The sequence below is a fragment of the Rhincodon typus genome, chromosome 8 (assembly GCF_021869965.1).
Source record: "Rhincodon typus isolate 14 chromosome 8, sRhiTyp1.1, whole genome shotgun sequence".
In the NCBI taxonomy this organism is placed as follows: Eukaryota; Metazoa; Chordata; class Chondrichthyes; order Orectolobiformes; family Rhincodontidae; genus Rhincodon; species Rhincodon typus.
In genome coordinates this window covers 81,834,459-81,854,148 of record NC_063339.1, presented here as the reverse complement: position 1 = coordinate 81,854,148, position 19,690 = coordinate 81,834,459, and the positions used below count along the sequence as shown (strand labels likewise).

At 44.1% G+C, this 19,690-nt stretch overlaps 1 protein-coding gene across 1 annotated transcript in view; it reads left to right on the top strand.

Moving 5' to 3' along the window:
* The first annotated feature begins 1,184 nt into the window (after positions 1-1,184).
* Positions 1,185-19,690, top strand: part of zfyve1 (zinc finger, FYVE domain containing 1) — a 105,786-nt gene continuing 87,280 nt past the window's right edge. The window contains exons 1-2 of the mRNA XM_048600489.1: positions 1,185-1,805; positions 7,434-8,012. Coding sequence (XP_048456446.1) covers positions 1,335-1,805; positions 7,434-8,012 — 1,050 coding nt within the window. The 5' untranslated portion in view covers positions 1,185-1,334. The remainder of the gene's footprint in view (positions 1,806-7,433; positions 8,013-19,690) is intronic.

Genomic DNA, 19,690 nt, shown 5'->3' with positions numbered 1-19,690 from the left:
ACAGGTGAAAAGATGACGGAACCTCCCAGCTTTATGCCACAGTGCCAGAGCATGGTGACAAGTTTCAGGACATGCGATTTCAGCACCACCATGGCAGTAGTAAGAAAAGACAAAACAAAATTTAAAAAAAAAACTAAGAAAAATTAAGTAATGGTGATGAGTAATAATGACCTTGAATCAGGCCTTTGCGCGGTAAGTAATTGTAATGGGTTTGGGTATTTCAACAAGATGTATAACAAATGATATTAATGTCCTCGGACAACTAGCCCAAACAGCACTCAGCTCCACGTTCCAAATTGGTGAATCTCATTACCCTCCTCAGTTGGTCTAAACACACTCTTCTGCCTAACACCTGAAGGAGGAGTCAGGCTCACAAAGCTTGTGTTTTCAAATAAACCTGTTGGACTATAACCTGGTGTCGTGTGATTTCTGACCTTGTCCACCCCAATCCAATACCGGCACCTCCACATTATAACATCAGTGGTTTGCTACTAGAGGTATTCTAAAATGTCGAGGAGTGATGTACAGACTCGGACAAGACACACCTACAAATGTTCCAAATAACAGATCAAAAAGATGGTTAAGGTGGCATGAGGAATACTTTATTAGTTGAGGTACAGAATATAAGAGTTCGGCCACGATTTGGGTGATATTATGAGTGCAGTACTAGTCACCGCATGACAGGTTGTTATTGTGCTAGAATGGTATGGCGAATTCCAAGACAAGAAACATGCAGCTATGAGCAAAGACTAAAAAGAAATGTTTTTCTCCTTGATTTTTGCAAAGTTTCACTTACCTAAACTATGGAAGCAGTGACTAGGGGATGTAGATTTAAAGTGATTGGGAGATGGAGTAGAGAGGACTTGAAGATACTTTATTTCCCCACAGCGTGTAAGGGGTCTGGAGCTCATGGCCTGTAACATTGCATAAAAGCAGAAACCCTCCACTTATTGAAAAGGTCTCTAGATATGCACCTCAGATGTAGAAAACCTGAGGTTATGCAAGTTCAGCCGTGTGGTTTCGTATAGATCAAGAGGTTTTTTTGAAAACAATCACATTCATCTCCTTGGCCAACAAGATTGACGATTAAATTGCATCAATTGCTCACTTGGGTCATTCAATCCGCATCAAGCCGAACCCGAACGCCTGTGAACACGCCGAAAGGAACCGAACCCGAATGCGGGTGAACACGCCGAAAAGAGCCGAACCCGAATGCGTGTGACCCACCGAGAGGAGCCGAGCCCGAGGCCGACTGACGATTGACAGGGGCCTCGGATCAGCTGTTTCGTTGTCTCGGCTCGGATGTCGGTGCCCGGTTGAAAAGGGGGAGGAGGATGAGCGGTGCCGGGGCCTCGGGTTTGGTTGCCGGGCTTGATCAGTTGCTCCGCTGTCAGGAGAGTTACGCGTGTAGCGCTTCGGAGGCGGCCTTTGAGTGTGATGAGTGCGGTAGTCTACAGTGTGCGGTGTGTGAGCGAGAGTTGCACAGCCAGCCCCGACTCAGGGATCATGAAAGGAGCCGCCTGAAACCCGGACACCTCCCGTATTGTGACCAGTGCAACAGCAACAAACCGAGCGGGGGCCGGCGCCGGGCCTGCTGTCGCTGCCTGGCCTGCAAGGTCAACGTGTGCGCCGAGTGCCACCGCCGGGGCCACTCGAACCGCCGCAAGCATCCGGTCAATAACTACCCGCAGCCAGAGGTCGAGGCCGGACTCGGGGAGGACCAGAAAGAGCACCGAGAACTCGATAGGCTGAGGAGCCAAACTGCCAGTAGCTTCCTCCTGGTGGATGAGCAGGAACAGATCCAGGTGAAGGAAGCCTTTAATAACGGGGCGGATGGGCCAAAGGGGGAAGTGGGGACATCTCGGATAAGGTAGTAACTAGAATTCAGTGCCCTTGGTTGGCAAGGAGACGGAGTACAAAAGCAGGGAAGGCAGCCGTGAGACTACTTAGAAGGACATAGAACATTACAGCGCAGTGTAGGCCCTTCGGCCCTCGATGTTGCGCCGACCTGTGAAACCAATCTGAAGCCCATCTAACCTAAACTATTCCATTATCATCCATATGTTTATCCAATGACCATTTAAATGCCCTTAAAGTTGGCGAGTCAACTACTTTTGCAGGCAGAGCATTCCACGCCCTTACTACTCTCGTGAGTAAAGAACCTACCTCTGACATCTGTCCTATATCTATCACCCCCTTATTTGAGGAAGGATAGAATAATAGAAATTAACAGTGCAGAAAAGGACCCTTTGGCCCATTATGTCCATGCCAGTCTAAATACTTCTTAAATGTTATCCAGGATTCTGCCTGTACCACCCTTTCAGGTAGTGAGTTCCAGATTCCCACCACCCTCTGAGTGGGGGAAAAAAACTTCCTCACGTCACCTCTAAACTTTCTGCCCCAACCTTAAATCTATGCGGTCATTGACTCCTTCATCAAAGGGAAAAGTTTTTTTCTGGTCTACCCTATTTATGTTCTGCACAGTTTTGTTCATTTCAATCATGACTCCTCTCACTTTCCACTCTCAACGGAAAACGATCCTAGTCTGTCCAAGACAACAAGGTGCAGGGCTGGATGAACACAGCAGACCAAGCAGCATCATAGGAGCAGAAAGGCTGACGTTTCGGGCCTAGACCCTTTATCAGAAAAGGGGGAGGGGAAGGGGGCTCTGAAATAAATAGGGCGAGAGTGGGAGGCGGATAGAAGATGGATAGAGGAGACGATAGGTGGAGAGGAAACAAACAGGTCGAAGAGGTGGGGATGGGGCCAGTAAAGGTGAGTGTAGGTGGGGAGTTAGGGAGGGGATAGGTCAGTCCAGGGAGGATGGACAGGTCAAGGGAGCGGGATGAGGTTGGTCGGTAGGAGATGGAGGTGGCTTGAGGTGGGAGGAGGGGATAGGTGGGAGGAAGAACAGGTTAGGGAGGCAGGGACGAGCTGGACTGGTTTTGGGATGCGGTAGGGGGAGGGGAGATTTTGAAACTTGTGAAATCCACATTGATACCATTGGGCTGCAGGGTTCCCAAGCGGAATATGAGTTGCTGTTCCTGCAACCTTCGGGTGGCATCGTTGTGGCACTGCAGGAGGCCCAGGATGGACATGTCGTCTGAGGAATGGGAGGGGGAGTTGAAATGGTTCGCGACTGGGAGGTGCAGTTGTTTAGTGCGAACCGAGCGTAGGTGTTCTGCAAAGCGGTCCCCGAGCCTCCGCTTGGTTTCCCCGATGTAGAGGAAGCCACACCGGGTACAGCGGATGCAGTATATCACATTGGCAGATGTGCAGGTGAACATCTGCTTGATGTGGAAAGTCTTCTTGGGGCCTGGGATGGGGGTGAGGGAGGAGGTATGGAGGTATGGGGGGAGGTGTAGCACTTCCTGCAGTTGCAGGGAAAAGTGCCGGGTGTGGTGGAGCTGGAGGGGAGTGTGGAGCGGACAAGGGAGTCACGGAGAGAGTGGTCCCTCCGGAAAGCAGATAAGGGTGGGGAGGGAAAGATGTCTTTGGTGGTGGGGTTGGATTGCAGATGGCGGAAGTGTCGGAGGATGATGCGTTGGATCCGGAGGTTGGTGGGGTGGTACGTGAGGACGAGGGGGATTCTTTTTTGGTTCTTATTGCGTGGACGGGGTGTGAGGGACGAGTTGCGGGAGATGTGGGAGACACGGTTGAGGGCGTTCTCGACCACTGAGGGGGGGAAGTTGCGGTCCTTGAAAAATGAGGACAACTGAGATGTACGGGAGTGGAATGCCTCATCCTGGGAGCAGATGCGGCGGAGGCGAAGGAATTGGGAATAGGGGATAGCATTTTTGCAGGAAGGTGGGTGGGAGGAGGAGTATTCTAGGTAGCTTTGGGAGTCAGTGGGATTGAAATGAATATCGGTTTCTAGGTGGTTGCCCAATATGGAGACAGAGAGGTCCAGGAAGGGGAGAGAGGTGTTAGAGATGGTCCAGGTAAACTTAAGGTTGGGGTGGAAGGTGTTGGTGAAGTAGATGAACTGTTCGAGCTCCTCGTGGGAGCACGAGGCGGCGCCGATACGGTCGTCAACGTAATGGAGGAAGAGGTGGGGTTTAGGGCCGGTGTAGGTACGGGAGAGGGATTGTTCCACGTAACCTACAAAGAGGCAGGCGTAGCTTGGGCCCATGCGGGTACCCATGGCCACCCCCGTTGTCTGTAGGAAGTGGGAGGAATTGAAAAAGAAGTTGTTGAGGGGGAGGACGAGTTCGGCTAAGCGGATGAGGGTGTCAGTGGAGGGGGACTGGTCGGGCCTGCGGGACAGGAAGAAGCGGAGGGCCTTAAGGCCATCTGCACGGGGAATGCAGGTGTAGAGGGACTGGACGTCCATGGTAAAGATGAGGTGCTAGTCTGTCCAATCTCACTTTGTAACGGATACCCAGACATTGCCTAGGCTTGAGAGTAAATCTCCCGTGCTATCCCATCACTCATATAATGTGGATTCCAGGACTACACACAATACACCAACACTAGTCTAACCAACATTTTTTTTTATAATTCAATTAATCTTCCTGCTTTTAAACTCTATTCCTTGTTTAATAAAGACAGGTATCCCATATACCTTCTTAACCCCTTTATCCACTTGTCTTGATACCTTAAGGGGCTAGTGTACATGCACACCAAGTCCTCAGTGATCCTCACCCCTTCCTAGGGTGCTACCATTTATGATGTATTCCCTTGCCTTGTTTGTCCTCCCCAAATGTATCACCTCACAATTATCTGGATCAAATACCATCTGTCATGGACGAGCCGCCTATGTCATCTTGCGATATCAAGGAGGATAGGCTTCGTCAGACCTCTGATGAAGAGTCATCTAGACTCGAAACGTTAACCTGCTCTCTCACCAGGATGCTGCGGAACCTGCTGTGATTTCCACCATTTTTTTGTGGTCTTGATTTATAGAGGATTGGGCTCATGGCTGACGTGATGTTAATCCAGGGGCAAGACAGGGTTTATCTGTGAATGATGTAGCGTTATGCACATGTTCAGGACAAATGCTGAGTGTAGCTTTCAGGACAGTAAATAACATTAGAATGGAGAGATCGGGATATCACAGTGGCTGGAACTCTAAAGTTCATGAACAGTGCCCTAAAACAATAAGCTGAGTGATGGGGCCCTAAAATGTGCTTGTACTTGTACTTGTACTTGTAGCACAGTTGACTGTGTAAGGCAAAAGCTTATTATTTGATCTTGTATGAGACCATGGCAAACCTCAATTGGACACAGGCTGTTCTCCTATAACACGATTGTTGCATTCTTATGTGACCTCGTACTGTAGAAAATCGTTACACCTGTACAGCAGAAAGTTTGCATTATCCAAACAGAGTCCACTATTCATCAATCGTGTTACAGCAGAGCTACTACTGTCTCCTGTTTTATTCCCCTCATGTAGGTATTAATTTTAAAGTTTTGCAAGGATACCAAGAGGGTTTACATAGAACCAAAACCCCTCATTTCAAACTTCCCCATTATGTAGATGTAGGGCAGAAGCAAATAGATTGTGTTATGGTTTGTTTTGACTACTTAGACCAGGAGTCACATTTGTCTAAGGCTAGCTTTAGATTTTTTATCGGTGGGGGGGTCTTTTTGCCAGAACAGTAGGCCTTTGGGCTGCAGACTGCACCAATAGAGAGCTCACCGCCATCTTCTTGAGGGCAGTTCAGAATGAGCAACAAATATTGATCCTGCCCACTCCTAATGAAAGAATATAAAGGAAGGAACAAGCTTGTGCAGTGGATGTGGATTCGCTAACTTTGTGAATGAGAAGTTTTTCTGATTTGTGCAGTTTACACCATAATTGATAGAGACTTTAATATTAGAGAATCCAGACCAGAGTGATCACCCAGAATGAAGAGGAATTTGAATTAATAGAGTCCCAATGTTCTCAATCTTTGCTTATAAGACAATCCATCTATAGCAGGGATAATCTTTGTGAATCTTCTCTGAACTGCCTCTAATAAAATACTGCCTTTTCGTAAATAAGGGGACCAAAATTGTCAACAGTTCTCCAGATGTGGTCTCACCAGCATCTTGCACCTTGAAGCAGGAAGCCTTCTCTACTCTTATAAGGGCCAGCATTCCAAGGTCTTCTGTTACCTGCTGAACGTCTGTGCTATCTGTCTATGTTTTGTGCACGAGGATCCCCGAGTCTCTGTTGTAGCTTTCTGCAGTTTTTTTCTCTATTTAAATAATACTCTGTTCTTTTGTTCTACCTTCAGATTTTTCTCATATTTTCCCACATTATTCTCCATTTGCCAATTTTTTTTGCCCACTTACTTAACCTATCTCTCTGTAAACTGTTGGTATCCATCTCACAACTTGCATTTCCAACTCTATTTGTGTAAGCAGCAAATTTGGCTGCAGTACATTCGATCCTTCTTCGAAGTCATTAATATGTATTGTAAACAATTGCAGTGCCACCACTCATCCCTGTGGAACTCCATTGATTACAGTTGCCTGTCTGAAAAAGAATCCCTTATCCCCACTCAGCACTTCCCACCCATTAGCCAATTCTCAAGCCATACCAATATAATGTCTTGAAAACCATGGGTTTTTACCTTACGACTTAACTTTTTGTGAGGTACTTTGAATGCCTTCTGTATATCCAAATACACAACATCTACTGGTTCTCCTCTATCCACTCCGGCTAAGACTTCCTTGAAAAACTCAAATAAATTAGTCAAACACAATTGAAGTTGTACTGACTGTGCCTGATTTAAATTATGATTTTCCAAATGTTCTGCTATTACTTAAGTGAGTCCAAACTTTTCCACCAATGCATGTTTGGTTAATCAGCCTATAGCTCCCCAGTTTCTGCCACCCTCCCTTTTTTGAATGAAGGATCACATTGGCAGATTTCCAATCCTCCAGTACTTCTCTCAAATTCAAAGTTTTTTTTTTTGGAAAATTAAAGCCAATGCATCAATTTTTTTCTGTTGCTACCTCTTAGGACCGGGGACTTTTAGAATCCTGGAATGTCAACAATGCAGATAGAGGCCATTTGGCCTGTTGAATCTGCACTGACCATCTGAAGAGCATCCTACCTCTTACCCAATCCCCATAACCCTGCATTTACCAAAGGCTAACCCACCTAGCTTGCACATCCCTAGACACTATGGGGCAATTTCTCACGGCCAATCCACCTCATCTTGCCTGCATGACTATGTGGTGTTAAATAGAGTTATATGATAGTTTGTTCTGCATGAGTGGAGGGTTGGTATCATGTTAGTCAACGCTGTGCAGCTCAGGAAAATGTGGTGAATGATGATTTGGGGATGCATTTATTTTTCAAAAATAGATACTTAAGTTTTGTTCCAGGAATGTTCAAGTCTGAAATACATTGTTACATGTTGCTTTCATACAAATATGAAATCCTGTCATTTTAGTTGAATTTGCAGTAGTAATCGCAGTTTGGCAACTGTATTTATTAGGTGGCAGATGAAGAGGAATTCATTCAGAAACTTGGCTGCAAAACAGATGAAAACCTCAAAGTAGTTTCAATCTTTGGCAACACGGGTGATGGCAAATCTCATACCCTTAATCATACCTTTTTCTATGGGCATGAAGTTTTCAAGACCTCCCCTGCTCAGGAATCCTGCACAGTCGGTGTGTGGGCAGCGTATGATCCTGTTCGTCGTATTGTTGTCATTGATACTGAAGGCTTACTGGGAGCAACTGCCAACCTTGGTCAAAGAACAAGATTGCTACTCAAAGTACTTGCTATATCTGATATAATTATTTACAGAACTCGTGCAGACAGATTACACAATGACCTCTTTAAGTTTCTCAGTGACGCATCTGAAGCTTACCTTAAACATTTTACAAAGGAGTTGAAAGCTACCACTGCAAGATGTGGATTGGATGTTCCATTATCTACCCTGGGGCCATCAGTCGTAATCTTCCATGAGACAGTGCATACTAAATTATTGGGATCTGGTAAGCTGTACAAAAATCTTTTGTTGTTGTTCAATCTGGATATTCTACAACCGGATCTTGACTTTTATTTCATTGTGAAATGAAGTTAATAGGCATTTGAACCAGTGCATCCAAGTTTGCCATTTCGAACTGTATCACGTACACTCGTGAACAGCAATAAGGCTGTCATTTTGGCCTTCAAAAGTGACCAGTGTATCTCGGATTATGTGGGAAAGGATGGGGAGGCATCTCAAAAGTTTGACCAACAAGTGAAGCTTCTACTGTGTAGTAATGACGTGAGTGCTGTTTCCCATTAACAGGATGCTTTTGTCAAACCAAAAAGATCCTTTGCCTACCAAAGGACTGAGTAGTGTGACCACTGAATTATAGTGTTAGTATCGATGTCAAGTATGAATGAATTTTTAAAAAAAGCACCAACCTTAGAACTTTAACTATGATCAAAACTATGGCCCTGCATTACTTTGCACAACTGTGTGTGTTGTCTTGATGTGGGAATCAATTGCTTCAGATTTGAGTGGATTGTTTAAATGACCCTAGCACTAAGCCAAAGTGCTGCTTTGTGCTAATCATTTAAAATAGTAATGCCAAACTTGCACTTCCTTCTGTGATTCCTGACTAGAATCAACCAGTGGACTTTACAGCGGATAAGATCATGACAAATAGAAGTGACAGTAGGTTGTTCGGTTCCTTGAGCTTGATCTGCAAATAATTCAAATTATGGTTAATCTGACAGTAGTGCTAACTCCACTTTCCTGCCCATCCCCATGACCTTAGCCTAATGCGGTGACGGGAATCAAAAAGCTGTTGGATTTGGACCGTATCCACTTTAAATATTCACTGCCTTCACCAGTGATGCATAGTGGCAGCAGTGTATACCATCTAAAAAATGTACCGCACTAACTCATCAGCGTTCCTTTGACAGCACTTTTCAAGGAGGACGCAGGCTGCAGATACATGAGAACACCACGCAGTTCTGCTGTAAACGACAGTCTATCCTGACTTGGAAATTATATTACGATTACTCCACTGTCACTGGGTCAAAATACTGAAACTCCCTTATAGTACTGGATTTGTACCTGCAAGTCATTGACCACAATGGTTTAAGAAGGAAGCTCACCACCACCTTCTCTTGGGCAATTAGGGATACAATAAATCTACCTTTTATTAAGCTGGATAAGTCTCCATTCCTGATGAAATATATCCCAGAATATTGTGGGAGGCAAGAGAACAAATTGCTGGAGCATTAACAGACATCTTTTGTATCTTCTTTGGCCACAGGTGAGGTCCCAGAGGACTGGAGAATAGCCAAAATAGTTCCATTGTTTAAGAGCAGCAGGGATAATCCAGGAAATTACAGACCTGTGAGTCTCGTGTCAGTGGTAGGGAAGTTATTGGAAAAGATTTTTAGGGACAAGATCGATACGCGTTTAGCAGCAAATGGATTTATTAACGCTAGACAGTGTGGTTTTGGACAAGGGAGGCCATGCCTCAGTAATTTGATCGAGTTTTTTTGAGGAGGTGATAAAGATGATTGAGGGTTGTCTATGTGGACTTCAATAAAGTCTTTGACAAGGTCCCTCATGGCAAATTATACAAAAGGTGAAGTCACATGATATTAGGGGTGAGCTGGCAAGATGGATACAGAACTGGCTTAGATATAGGAGACAGAGGGTAGTGGTGGATGGATGCTTTTTGGAATGGAGAGCTGTGACTAATGGTGTTCCACAGGGATCAGTGCTTATACCTCATTGTTTATGGTCTACATAATTGATTTGGAGGAAAACGTGGCTGGTCTAATTCGCAAGTTTGCAAATGATAGGAAGATTGATGGAGTTGTGAATAGTGAGGTGGATTGTCAGAGGATACAGCAGGATAAAGTTCAGTTGGAGGCATGGGCAGAAAAGCAGCAGATGCAGTTTAATCCAGACTAATGTGAGGTGATGCATTTTGGAGGGTCAAGTACAGGTTGAAATTGTACAGTAAATGGCAGAACCCTTACGAGTATTGATATACAGCGAGATCCATGTGCATAGGTCCACAGATCACTGAAGGTGGAAGTGCAGGTAGATAAGGTAATAAAGGCCTATGGCATGTTTGCCTACATTGGAAGGGGCATTGAGTATAAGGATAAGCAAGTTAGACTGCAGCTTTATAGAACTTCAGATAGACTGGGTTTGTTTTCACTGGAACGCAGGTTGAGGGGCGATCTGTTAGAAGTTTATAAGATTGTGAATGGCATGGATAGAAAGGAAAGTAGGAGGCTTTTCTCCCAGGATGGAGGGGTCAATTACTAGGGGACACAAGTTCAGGGTGGGGGTGGGTGGAGTTTAAAAGAGATATACAAGGCAAGTTTTTCACAAATGGTGGTGAGTGCCTGGAATGCGCTGCCAGAGGCGGTGGTGGAAGCAGACATAATAGCAGCATTCAAGATGTACCTGGATGAATAGGAAGGGAATAGAATCATAGAATCCCTACAGTGTGGAAACAGGCCCTTTGGCTCAGCGAGTCCACACTAACCCTCCAAAGAGCACTCCTCCCTATAACCCTGCATTTCCCATGGCTAACACACACAATCTACACATCCTTGAACACTACAGGCAATCTAGCATGGCCAAACCACCTGGCCAGCACATCTTTGGACAGGAAGAGGAACCCAGCGGAAACCCACACAGACACGGGAGAATGTCTGTCTGTGTGGAGTTTGCACAGTTGCCCGAAGGTTCACGGCACTGAGGCAGTAGTGCTAACCACTAAGCCACTGTGGCGCCCCAGGAATAGAGGGATACAGATCCTGTAAGTGAAGACAGTTTTAGTATGGAGGGGTAAAAGGGCCTGTTCCTATGCTGTACTTATCTTCTTTCTCTCGTTCTTTGCCGAGCCAGTGATGCCCACGATTGTGAATTAGTCAACAAAACACAGCTTAGACTCTAACATCCAGTATTAACCAACATAAATGTGAATTAACAAACTATGGGCAAACTTGCCACATAGGTCACTTTAAATGGTCAAATGCTTAAAACAGATCCTACAGATGTTTGTAACATTTGTAGTCACGAAATCTCATTAAAACTCTATCTCCTTTGCAAGGAACTCCAGTACTTCACTTTTGAAAATCTAGATTCAGAATGTTCAAAACCTCTGACTCGGACTGCCTCAGTGATTGCATACGTCTTAGTAGTTCTTCTGAAACAGAGTTCCAAAGAATTCCTGAGAATGCTCCTAGACATCTGATTAAAAATTGAAACTTGCAGTAATCATCAAGCCATTGCTGACTTTTTATTAGCTCCGTTTTATCAGTTGCTTCAAATAAATATTGTTTGTGGGCTTTCCTCACCTCACTCTCAGCTGTTCCTGATTAGGAGTGGCTCCCCAGGCTTTTTTCGCTAGCCCTAATAATTTTCCACGACATGAAGCCACCTTCCCAGGCCTTTTATGTCAAGCACAGGCACCCTCACTTCCTTTATGCTTTTGTCCATTTTTGAGCCAAAGCTGTAATAAAGATAAGAGCCACATGGGCCAGGCAAACCCAAGCCGTGGCAGGTGGTAATCAACGGGAGAATTTGTTCCTATGTTTGATCTGACTTCATTGGATTGAAGTTAATGTTGAGGACTCTTAGGGCAACTCTCTCTCCTGACTCTGTATACTACTCCGCTGAGTCTGTTCTGCCAGTGGGCAATGGTGATTGTGGCACCTGGGTCGTAGTAGTACGGAAGCATATCTCGGACACAATGTCAAGTTGTTGCTTGACTTTTCTGTGGGACTGCTCTCCCAATTTTGGCCCAATCCCTCACCTACTAAGGCGAACTTTACAATGTCAGCTGGGCTGTGTGCCATGGTCATTTCCAGAGCCTTAGTCAATTTCACATCATACCTCTGGAATCACAGAATCTCTATGGTATACAATTCCTTACAACCCATTTGGCCCATCAGGTCCACACCGTCCTTCCGAAGAGCTAATCCACCTTACCTGCACATCTTTGGACACTGGTTCCTTTTATTTACTCAAACTTGGTAGCGTTTAGACACAATAAGGGGAGACAATGGCCTAGTGGTGATATCGCTGGACTGTTAATCCAGAGACCCAGGTAACGTTCTGGAAACTTGGGTTTGAATCCTGCCACAGCAGATGGAGAAATTTGAATTTTAAAAAAATCTGGAAGTAAGAGTCTAACGATGGCCATGAATCCACTGTCGACTGTTGGAAAGAACCCTTCTGGTTGAGGGACGGAAACTGCCATCCTTACCTGGTCTGGCCTAAATGTGACTCCAGACCCACAGCAGTTACCCTCTGGGCAATAACTGCTACCTAGCCAGTGATACCCACATCCTTTGAACGAATAAAGAGTGAAAAAAACAACTGAGTGGCTTTCTTGGCCTTTTAAGAAGGCTGGTAACAGTGATAGCAAGAATTGCAGATGCTGGAGTCATAGATAAGTGTGGAGCTGAAAGAACACAGCAGGCCAGGCAGCAACAGAGGAGCAGGAAAGTTGATGTTTCGGGTCGGGACCCTTCTTCAGAAATGGGGAGGGGATGGTAAGGGAGCTGGGAAGTAGAGAGAGGAGGGGTGGAGGTGGGATGGTGATAAGTGACAGCAGGTAGGGAGGTGGTGGGGATTGGTCAGTGGAATGGGTGGGGTAGATAGGTCGGAGAAAAGATGGACAAGTTGTGTCAGTTCAAGTAGGTGGGGATGAGAGGGAGGGTAGGACATTGGATGAGGCTGGGGTGGGGAGATTTTAAAACTGGTGAATTCCATGTTTAGGCCATCGGGCTGTAGGCTTCCCGAGGCGGAATATGAAGTGTTGCTCCCTCAGTTTCTGGGTGGTGTCATCGTGACACTGAAGGAGGCCCAGGATGGACACAACATCGAGGGAGGGGAAGTTAAAGTGGTTGGCAACTGGAAGGTGGTGGTGTTTGTCGCGTACAGAGCGCAGATGCTGTAAGAAACTGTCTCCGAGTCTATGCTTGGTCTCACTGTAGAGGAGGACACATCGGGAGTAGCGGATACAGTAGACAAAGTTGACTGATGTACTGGTGAACCCCTGTCTCATATGAAAGGTTTGTTTTGGGCCTTGAATGGAGGTGAGGGGTAGGCGTAGGGACAAGTGCAGGACTTCCCGGCCCCCTTGACCTGACGCAACCTGTCCATCTTCTCTCCACCTATCCGCCCCATCCATCCCACTGACCAATCCCCACCACTCCCTACCTGCACTCACCTATCACCATCCTACCTATCTTCCCCAGCCCCACCTCTCCTCTATCTATTTATTTCCCAGCTTCCTTCCCCCTGCCCCATTTCTAAGAAGGGCCCCAACCCACAACATCAACTTTCTTGCTCCTTTGATGCTACCTGGCCTGTTGTGTCCCTCCGGCTCCACACTGTGTTATTTGTTAACAGTTGGTTACTGTTTATCTTGTCATGACTTACTAGGAAGAGTGAGCCACTAAACGTCCCCATTGTTCCATGAGCCATTACAAAATGTATAAAATCCCATTAATCCACCAAGATGACCAATTTGCCTGACTCCTATTCAGGACAAAAATGATTCACACCGGAATTCTATTTGTTGTACCACACTTCACTTTAACAAACAGCAGGAACAAAAGAGACTTACTAATCTACTATCATGTGATTTTTAAACTATATTCCTTTAAAATCCTTGAATACATATACAACCTATCATGACTAGGGAAGACTGTTTGACATACATGGATGGAAAAGAACTGTAGATGAGAAACACAATTTTGAGGATCAAAAGTCCAGATAGCTAGGCTGGGTTATATTTGTTTTCACACAGTTTCTTTCGATTTCTAACACTGATGGCATGCTGTTATCTGTGAAGTGATAGTCTTCCTCACTTCAGTTGCTCGTCTGGTGGACCTAGCTGTTTTGCTGTTTATAATTAGTTCTTCTAAGTTTTTTTTTGTTCTTTTCACCCACATGGGGGTATATAGAGAGAAGTGAGAGATGCTTTCAATTCACAGGCACTGGATGTCTCTTCACTTACAGCTTTTAACAAACTGCAGCTCAGCCAATTGGAAGGCTGTCATCAGGCAGTTTTTCCTCAACTCAACCCACTCTGTTTCAGAATATCCTCCTTAGTTCTTCAAAAAGCAAAATTGTTTTGCACAGTTCAAAATGTGCTGCACTTGATTTTTCAAATTTGCAAAACCTCTGGTATTTCATTTGCTCAGTAGTGTTCGACTTCCATTCCAGATCACAATTCACAAAGTAAAAATATGTGGTGCCTCACAGTCTGGAGTCACGTGAGGTTGGATGGCAGAATTTTCTTCCTTTTTAAAAGGCATTAGTGAACCAGATGCATTTTTATGACAACTGTCTGTTGTTACTTCGTCAACATTTGACTAGTTTTGATTCCAGCTGTATTTAATTAAAGTCAAATTTCATCCTCAGAGCCTGGATCTTTGGATTGCTGATCCAGTGAGAATACCACCATGGTATCATCCCCCTATATGTAGCAGATCATAAAACTACGGTTAAAAAAAAATAGACAGGGAAAACTATTTCTGTAGATCAAAATGTCCAGACTAGAAGGTGGAGAGTTATTTCTCTCGTCTGTCAAGATTTTAGCAATAATGACATGTCTGCAGGACGATGATCAATTTTTAATTCAATAGCTGATCAGGTGGGCAGAGGTTCTTTTCTTGTTGTAGAATTTATTCTTTAGAGCCTCTAGGTTTTTTTTTCTCTCCTTTCGCTTGTATAGAGAGAAACAGAGAAATGTCTCCTACTTACAGGCTTTTGGATGTTTTGGACTACCCTGCACTCTCAGGTCATCAATAACTGCAGCTTGAACAGTCCAAAGGCTATTGCTAGCCGGTCACACCTTTAACCCAAGCTCCCGGTGCAGCCGTGCCCCCAAATATGTCCACCTCACTTCTCTGAAAAGCTACTTTAGCCTTGTATGGTTAAACTCTCCACCACATAACTCAATTTGATCTTCAAATTACAGAAGAAAAATCTCTCCTGGTACTCTTTAAACTATGAAGTAGTCTTGAAGTTTCATTTTCAATTTTTGTTTTTAAAAGGTGCTTTTATTCATTCGTGAGATTTTGGTGTCACTTCCGGGCCAACATTTATTCCTCATCACTAGTTAGCCTTGAGAAGGTGGTGATGATCTGCTTCCTTGACCTTATAGTCCTTAAAGGAAAAATATGTGGTCCCTTTGTAATGGTAAAGTTTCATTTATTCAGAACCATGGAACCTCATGTCTGTGTTACCTTAGTTAGTACCTGAGATTTTGAACTTTGTGTTGGTCTGTCATTGAGGCAGACACCTGAATCAAATCAGCCTCCTTACCAATGTGTTTACAACACAGTAAAATTAAATCCTTCAAACACCTTAAAAATTGTCGCCTGTGACCATGCAACCTATTGATTCTGTGACCTGATCCAAAACTCGCTTTGCTTTGTTTAAAGCTTTGCATTTACTTGAAATGATCATGCTTAATTTTCAGTATTATTAGGGTTTGGCACCAGTGGAAGTTCAGACAACCACACTTTTTATGTTGAATGCCAAGGCCATAGAATGGGCATAAATTTAAGCTTTGGCTGAAATCCAAGGGAATTTAGTTATAGTCAGAAACTTGACCCTTTCTTAGATATCCTGAATCTTTTACATGAAAATGTAAGTATAGTGGTTCTAAAAAGTAGATCAGCATGACCATCTAGAAAGCAACTAGGCATGGGCAACAAATTCTAGTCTTGCCAGTGATGCTCATATCAGACTAAAGAGCATTAAAAACAAACTTTAATTTGAAAGGCATGTATTAGTCAAGGAAAGCCACAATAGGTTTCTTGGAAGTTTTATAGCATCTGACCAATCTGACTGAATTCTTTGAGGCACCTGAGGAGGTGATGAAAGATGTTTGTCTAGAATTTCAGAAAATATGAGGCAAAATGCCACACTGGCGGCTTGTGGAGCAGCTTGAAGACCATGGACTTGAGAATGTATGGATGCTGAGTTAATTTGATAAGAGATCAATGGTGGTAAATGAATTTTTTTTTTGTACTTTGAGATGTAGTTTGCAGTAGTGTCCCCCAACAATCAGTGTTTTTATTCCTTCTTGAAATGTGCATCGCTATAGGCTAGCATTTATCACCTGCTAGAATGAACAGAGGGTAGTGAGCTGCCTTTTGAACAGTTAATACGGTGTAGGTGCATCTGCGCTACTGTGAGATAGATTTTTAACTCTACAACAGTGCAGTGATGGTTGTTATGATTTCAGCTAATGTTACTAGAGACCAGTCAGATCCCAGAATGAAATCTGGCTTGAGAGATCATTGTTTTAACTTGATGTGGTGATCTTTCACTGAAACATAAACATGCAAGGCTGCAGATTTGGTTTAACAATAAAGCAGGAGTTTGTTACAGAAAAGAAATGAAATTAAAACAATACGAACCAAGCAACCTATATATAACACCTTTGAAAAGTTTCAAAAGACAAGGCAAAACGAAGTCCTATCTCGTCTTCGACGCTACCACTTCACAATTACTCATAAACCAGATAAATCTCTCTTTCTGATCAAATCTGTAGGGTTTGACATAATTGCTTAGGTTTCTTAGCTGGTGTAATTTGAATTCAGTGAAAATCTAGAATTTATAAACAAAAAAGCTAGCCCAGTGGCGACCATGTAAGCAATTTTGATTGTCGTAAAAAATCCATCAGGTTGACTAATGCTCTTAAGGCAGGGAAATCTGCCATCCTTGGTCCGGTCTATATGTGACTCCAGATCCACAACAGTGTAGTTGACTCTTAGCTGCCCTCTGGGCAATTAGGGACAAGCAGTAAATGCTGACCACACCAGTGATTCTCTCAACACGTGAGCAAATAAAAAGAAGTCGCTAATGAGACAGTTGATGCAATAGCTTTAATATTCCATAACACCCTTGATTTGAGGTACATTAGGTGCTTTGACCAAAAAGAGAGGGAGACAGAAATCAGGAAGCCGCAGGGCATTTAGTTCAACATCTGTTGTAAGGAAAATGTTGGAAGATATCATTAAGTATTTATTAAAGAAGCTACTATTGAAGTGTATTTGAATAAATTCAAGGTAATCAGGTAGAGTCAACATGGTTTCACAAATCTGTATTTAACCAATCTGTTAGAGTCTTTGAGATAACACGTACGTTGGATAAACTGGTGAATATATTGAACTTGGTTTTCTAAAAAACATTTTACAAGGTGCCACTTAAGTGTTTTTTATGGAAAGTAAAAGTTCATGCTGTAGGCAGTAACATATTGCAAGATATAATGAGTGCCACAGGAATTGGTGCTGGGATCTCAACTGTTTAGAATTTATATAAATTATTCAACTGAAAGGACAGAAACTACAATTGCCAATTTTTGCTGACCACACAAAGGCAGAAAAGTAGGTTGTGAAGAGTACATAAGATTACAAAAATAGATACCGGTTAAGTGAGTGGGCAAAGATGAGACAAATGATGTATATACATGAGAAAAGGTGAAGTTGTCCATTTTGGCAGGAAGAATAAAAGAAAGCATGTTATCTAAATGAAAGATTGCAGAGCTCAGATGTAGAAGGATCTGAGTATCCCCATGTCTAAATTGCAAAAGGTTAGTATGCCGGTATTAGGAAAGCTGTCACTTAATGTGAGTGGAATTGAATGCAAAGCTATGGAAATTGTGCTTCAATTATAAAGGGCATTAGTATCTGGAATACTGTGCGCCGTATTTGGTCTCTAGGGCTCAGTTAGTTCAGTTGGCTAGATAGCTGGCTTGCAATGAATAGAAGTTGATTCTACTGGTTGTTGAATCTAACATCAGGGAATATAGCCTGATAAGTCAAGCCAGGCTATATCAAAGAAGCATTTTGAAACACTTGTACAAGCAAGTGTTGGTACAAGTTTGGAATGCTTTTCCGTATGTAGCAATTAATGTCAGGTCATTTGCTAATTTTAAATCTAAAGAAAATTACAGCACCGAGACAGGCTCTTCGGACCTCCAAACTTGCGCCGATCCAGGTCCCCTATCTAAACCTGTCACCTATTTTCCAAGGATCTGTATCCCTCTGCTCCCTCCCCATTCATGTATCCGTCTAGATACATCTTAAATGATGCTATCGTGGCCGCCTCTACCACCTTGCTGGCAACACGTTCCAGGCACCCACCACCCTCTGCGTAAAGAACTTTCCACGCATCTCTCCCTTAAACTTTTCCCCTCTCACCTTGAAATCGAGACCCCTAGTAATTGAGTCTCCCACTCTGGAGGAGAAAGCTTCTTACTATCCACCCTGTCTGTACCTCATGATTTTGTAGACCTCAATCAGGTCCCCCCTCAACCTCCGTCTTTCTAATGTAAATAATCCTAATCTACTCAACCTCTCTTCATAGCTCGTGTCCTCCATACCAGGCAACATCCTGGTGAACCTCCTCTGCACCCTCTCCAAAGCATCCACATCCTTTTGGTAATGTGGCGACCAGAACGGTATGCAGTGTTCCAAATGTGGTCGAACCAAAGTCCTATACAACTGTAACATGACCTGCCAACTCTTGTACTCGATACCCCGTCCGATGAATGAAAGCATGCTGTATGCTGCCTTGACCACTCTATCGACCTGCGTTGCCACCTTCAGGGTACAATGGATCTGAACACCCAGATCTCGCTGTGCATCAATTTTCCCCAGGGCTTTTCCATTTACCGTATAGTTCGCTCTTGAATTGGATCTTCCAAAATGCATCACCTCGCATTTGCCTGGATTGAACTCCTATCTGCCATTTCTCTGCCCAACTCTCCAATCTATCTATATTCTGCTGCATTCTCCGACAGTCCCCTTCACTGTCTGCTACTCCACCAATCTTAGTGTCATCTGCAAACTTGCTAATCAGACCATCTATACCTTCGTCCAGATCATTTATGCATACCACAAACAACAGTGGTCCCAACACGGATCCCTGTGGAACACCACTGGTCACAGTTCTCCATTTTGAGAAACTCCCTTCCACTACAACTCTGTCTCCTGTTGCCCAGCCAATTCTCTACCCATCTAGCTAGTACACCCTGGACCCCATGCGACTTCACTTTCTCCATCAGCCTACCATGGGGAACCTTATCAAATGCCTTACTGAAGTCCATGTATATGACGTCTCCAGCCCTTCCCTCATCTATCAAGTTTGTCACTTCCTCAAAGAATTCTATCAAGTTGGTAAGACATGACCTTCCCTGCACAAAACCATGCTGCCTATCACTAATAAGCCCATTTTCTTAAAAATGTAAATAGATCCCATCCCTCAGTATCTTCTCCAGCAGCTTCCCCATCACTGACGTCAGGCTCACCGGTCTATAATTACCTGGATTATCCTTGCTACCCTTCTTAAACAAGAGGAGAACATGAGCAATTCTCCAGTCCTCTGGGACCTCACCCGTGCTCAAGGATGGTGCAAAGATATCTGTTAAGGCCCCAGCTATTTCCTCTCGCTTCCCTCAGAAACCTGGGATAGATCCCATCTGGACCTGGGGACTTGTCCACCCTAATGCCTTTTAGAATACCTAACACTTCCACCCCCCCCACCCCTCCGTATGCTGACTTGACCTAGAGTAATCAAACATCTATCCCTCACCTCAACATCCGTCATGTCCCTCTCCTCAGTGAATACTGACGCAAAGTACTCATTAAGAATCTCACTCATTTTCTCTGACTCCTCGCATAACTTCCCTCCTTTGTCCTTGAGTGGGCCAACCCTTTCTCTAGTTACCCTCTTGCTCCTTGTGT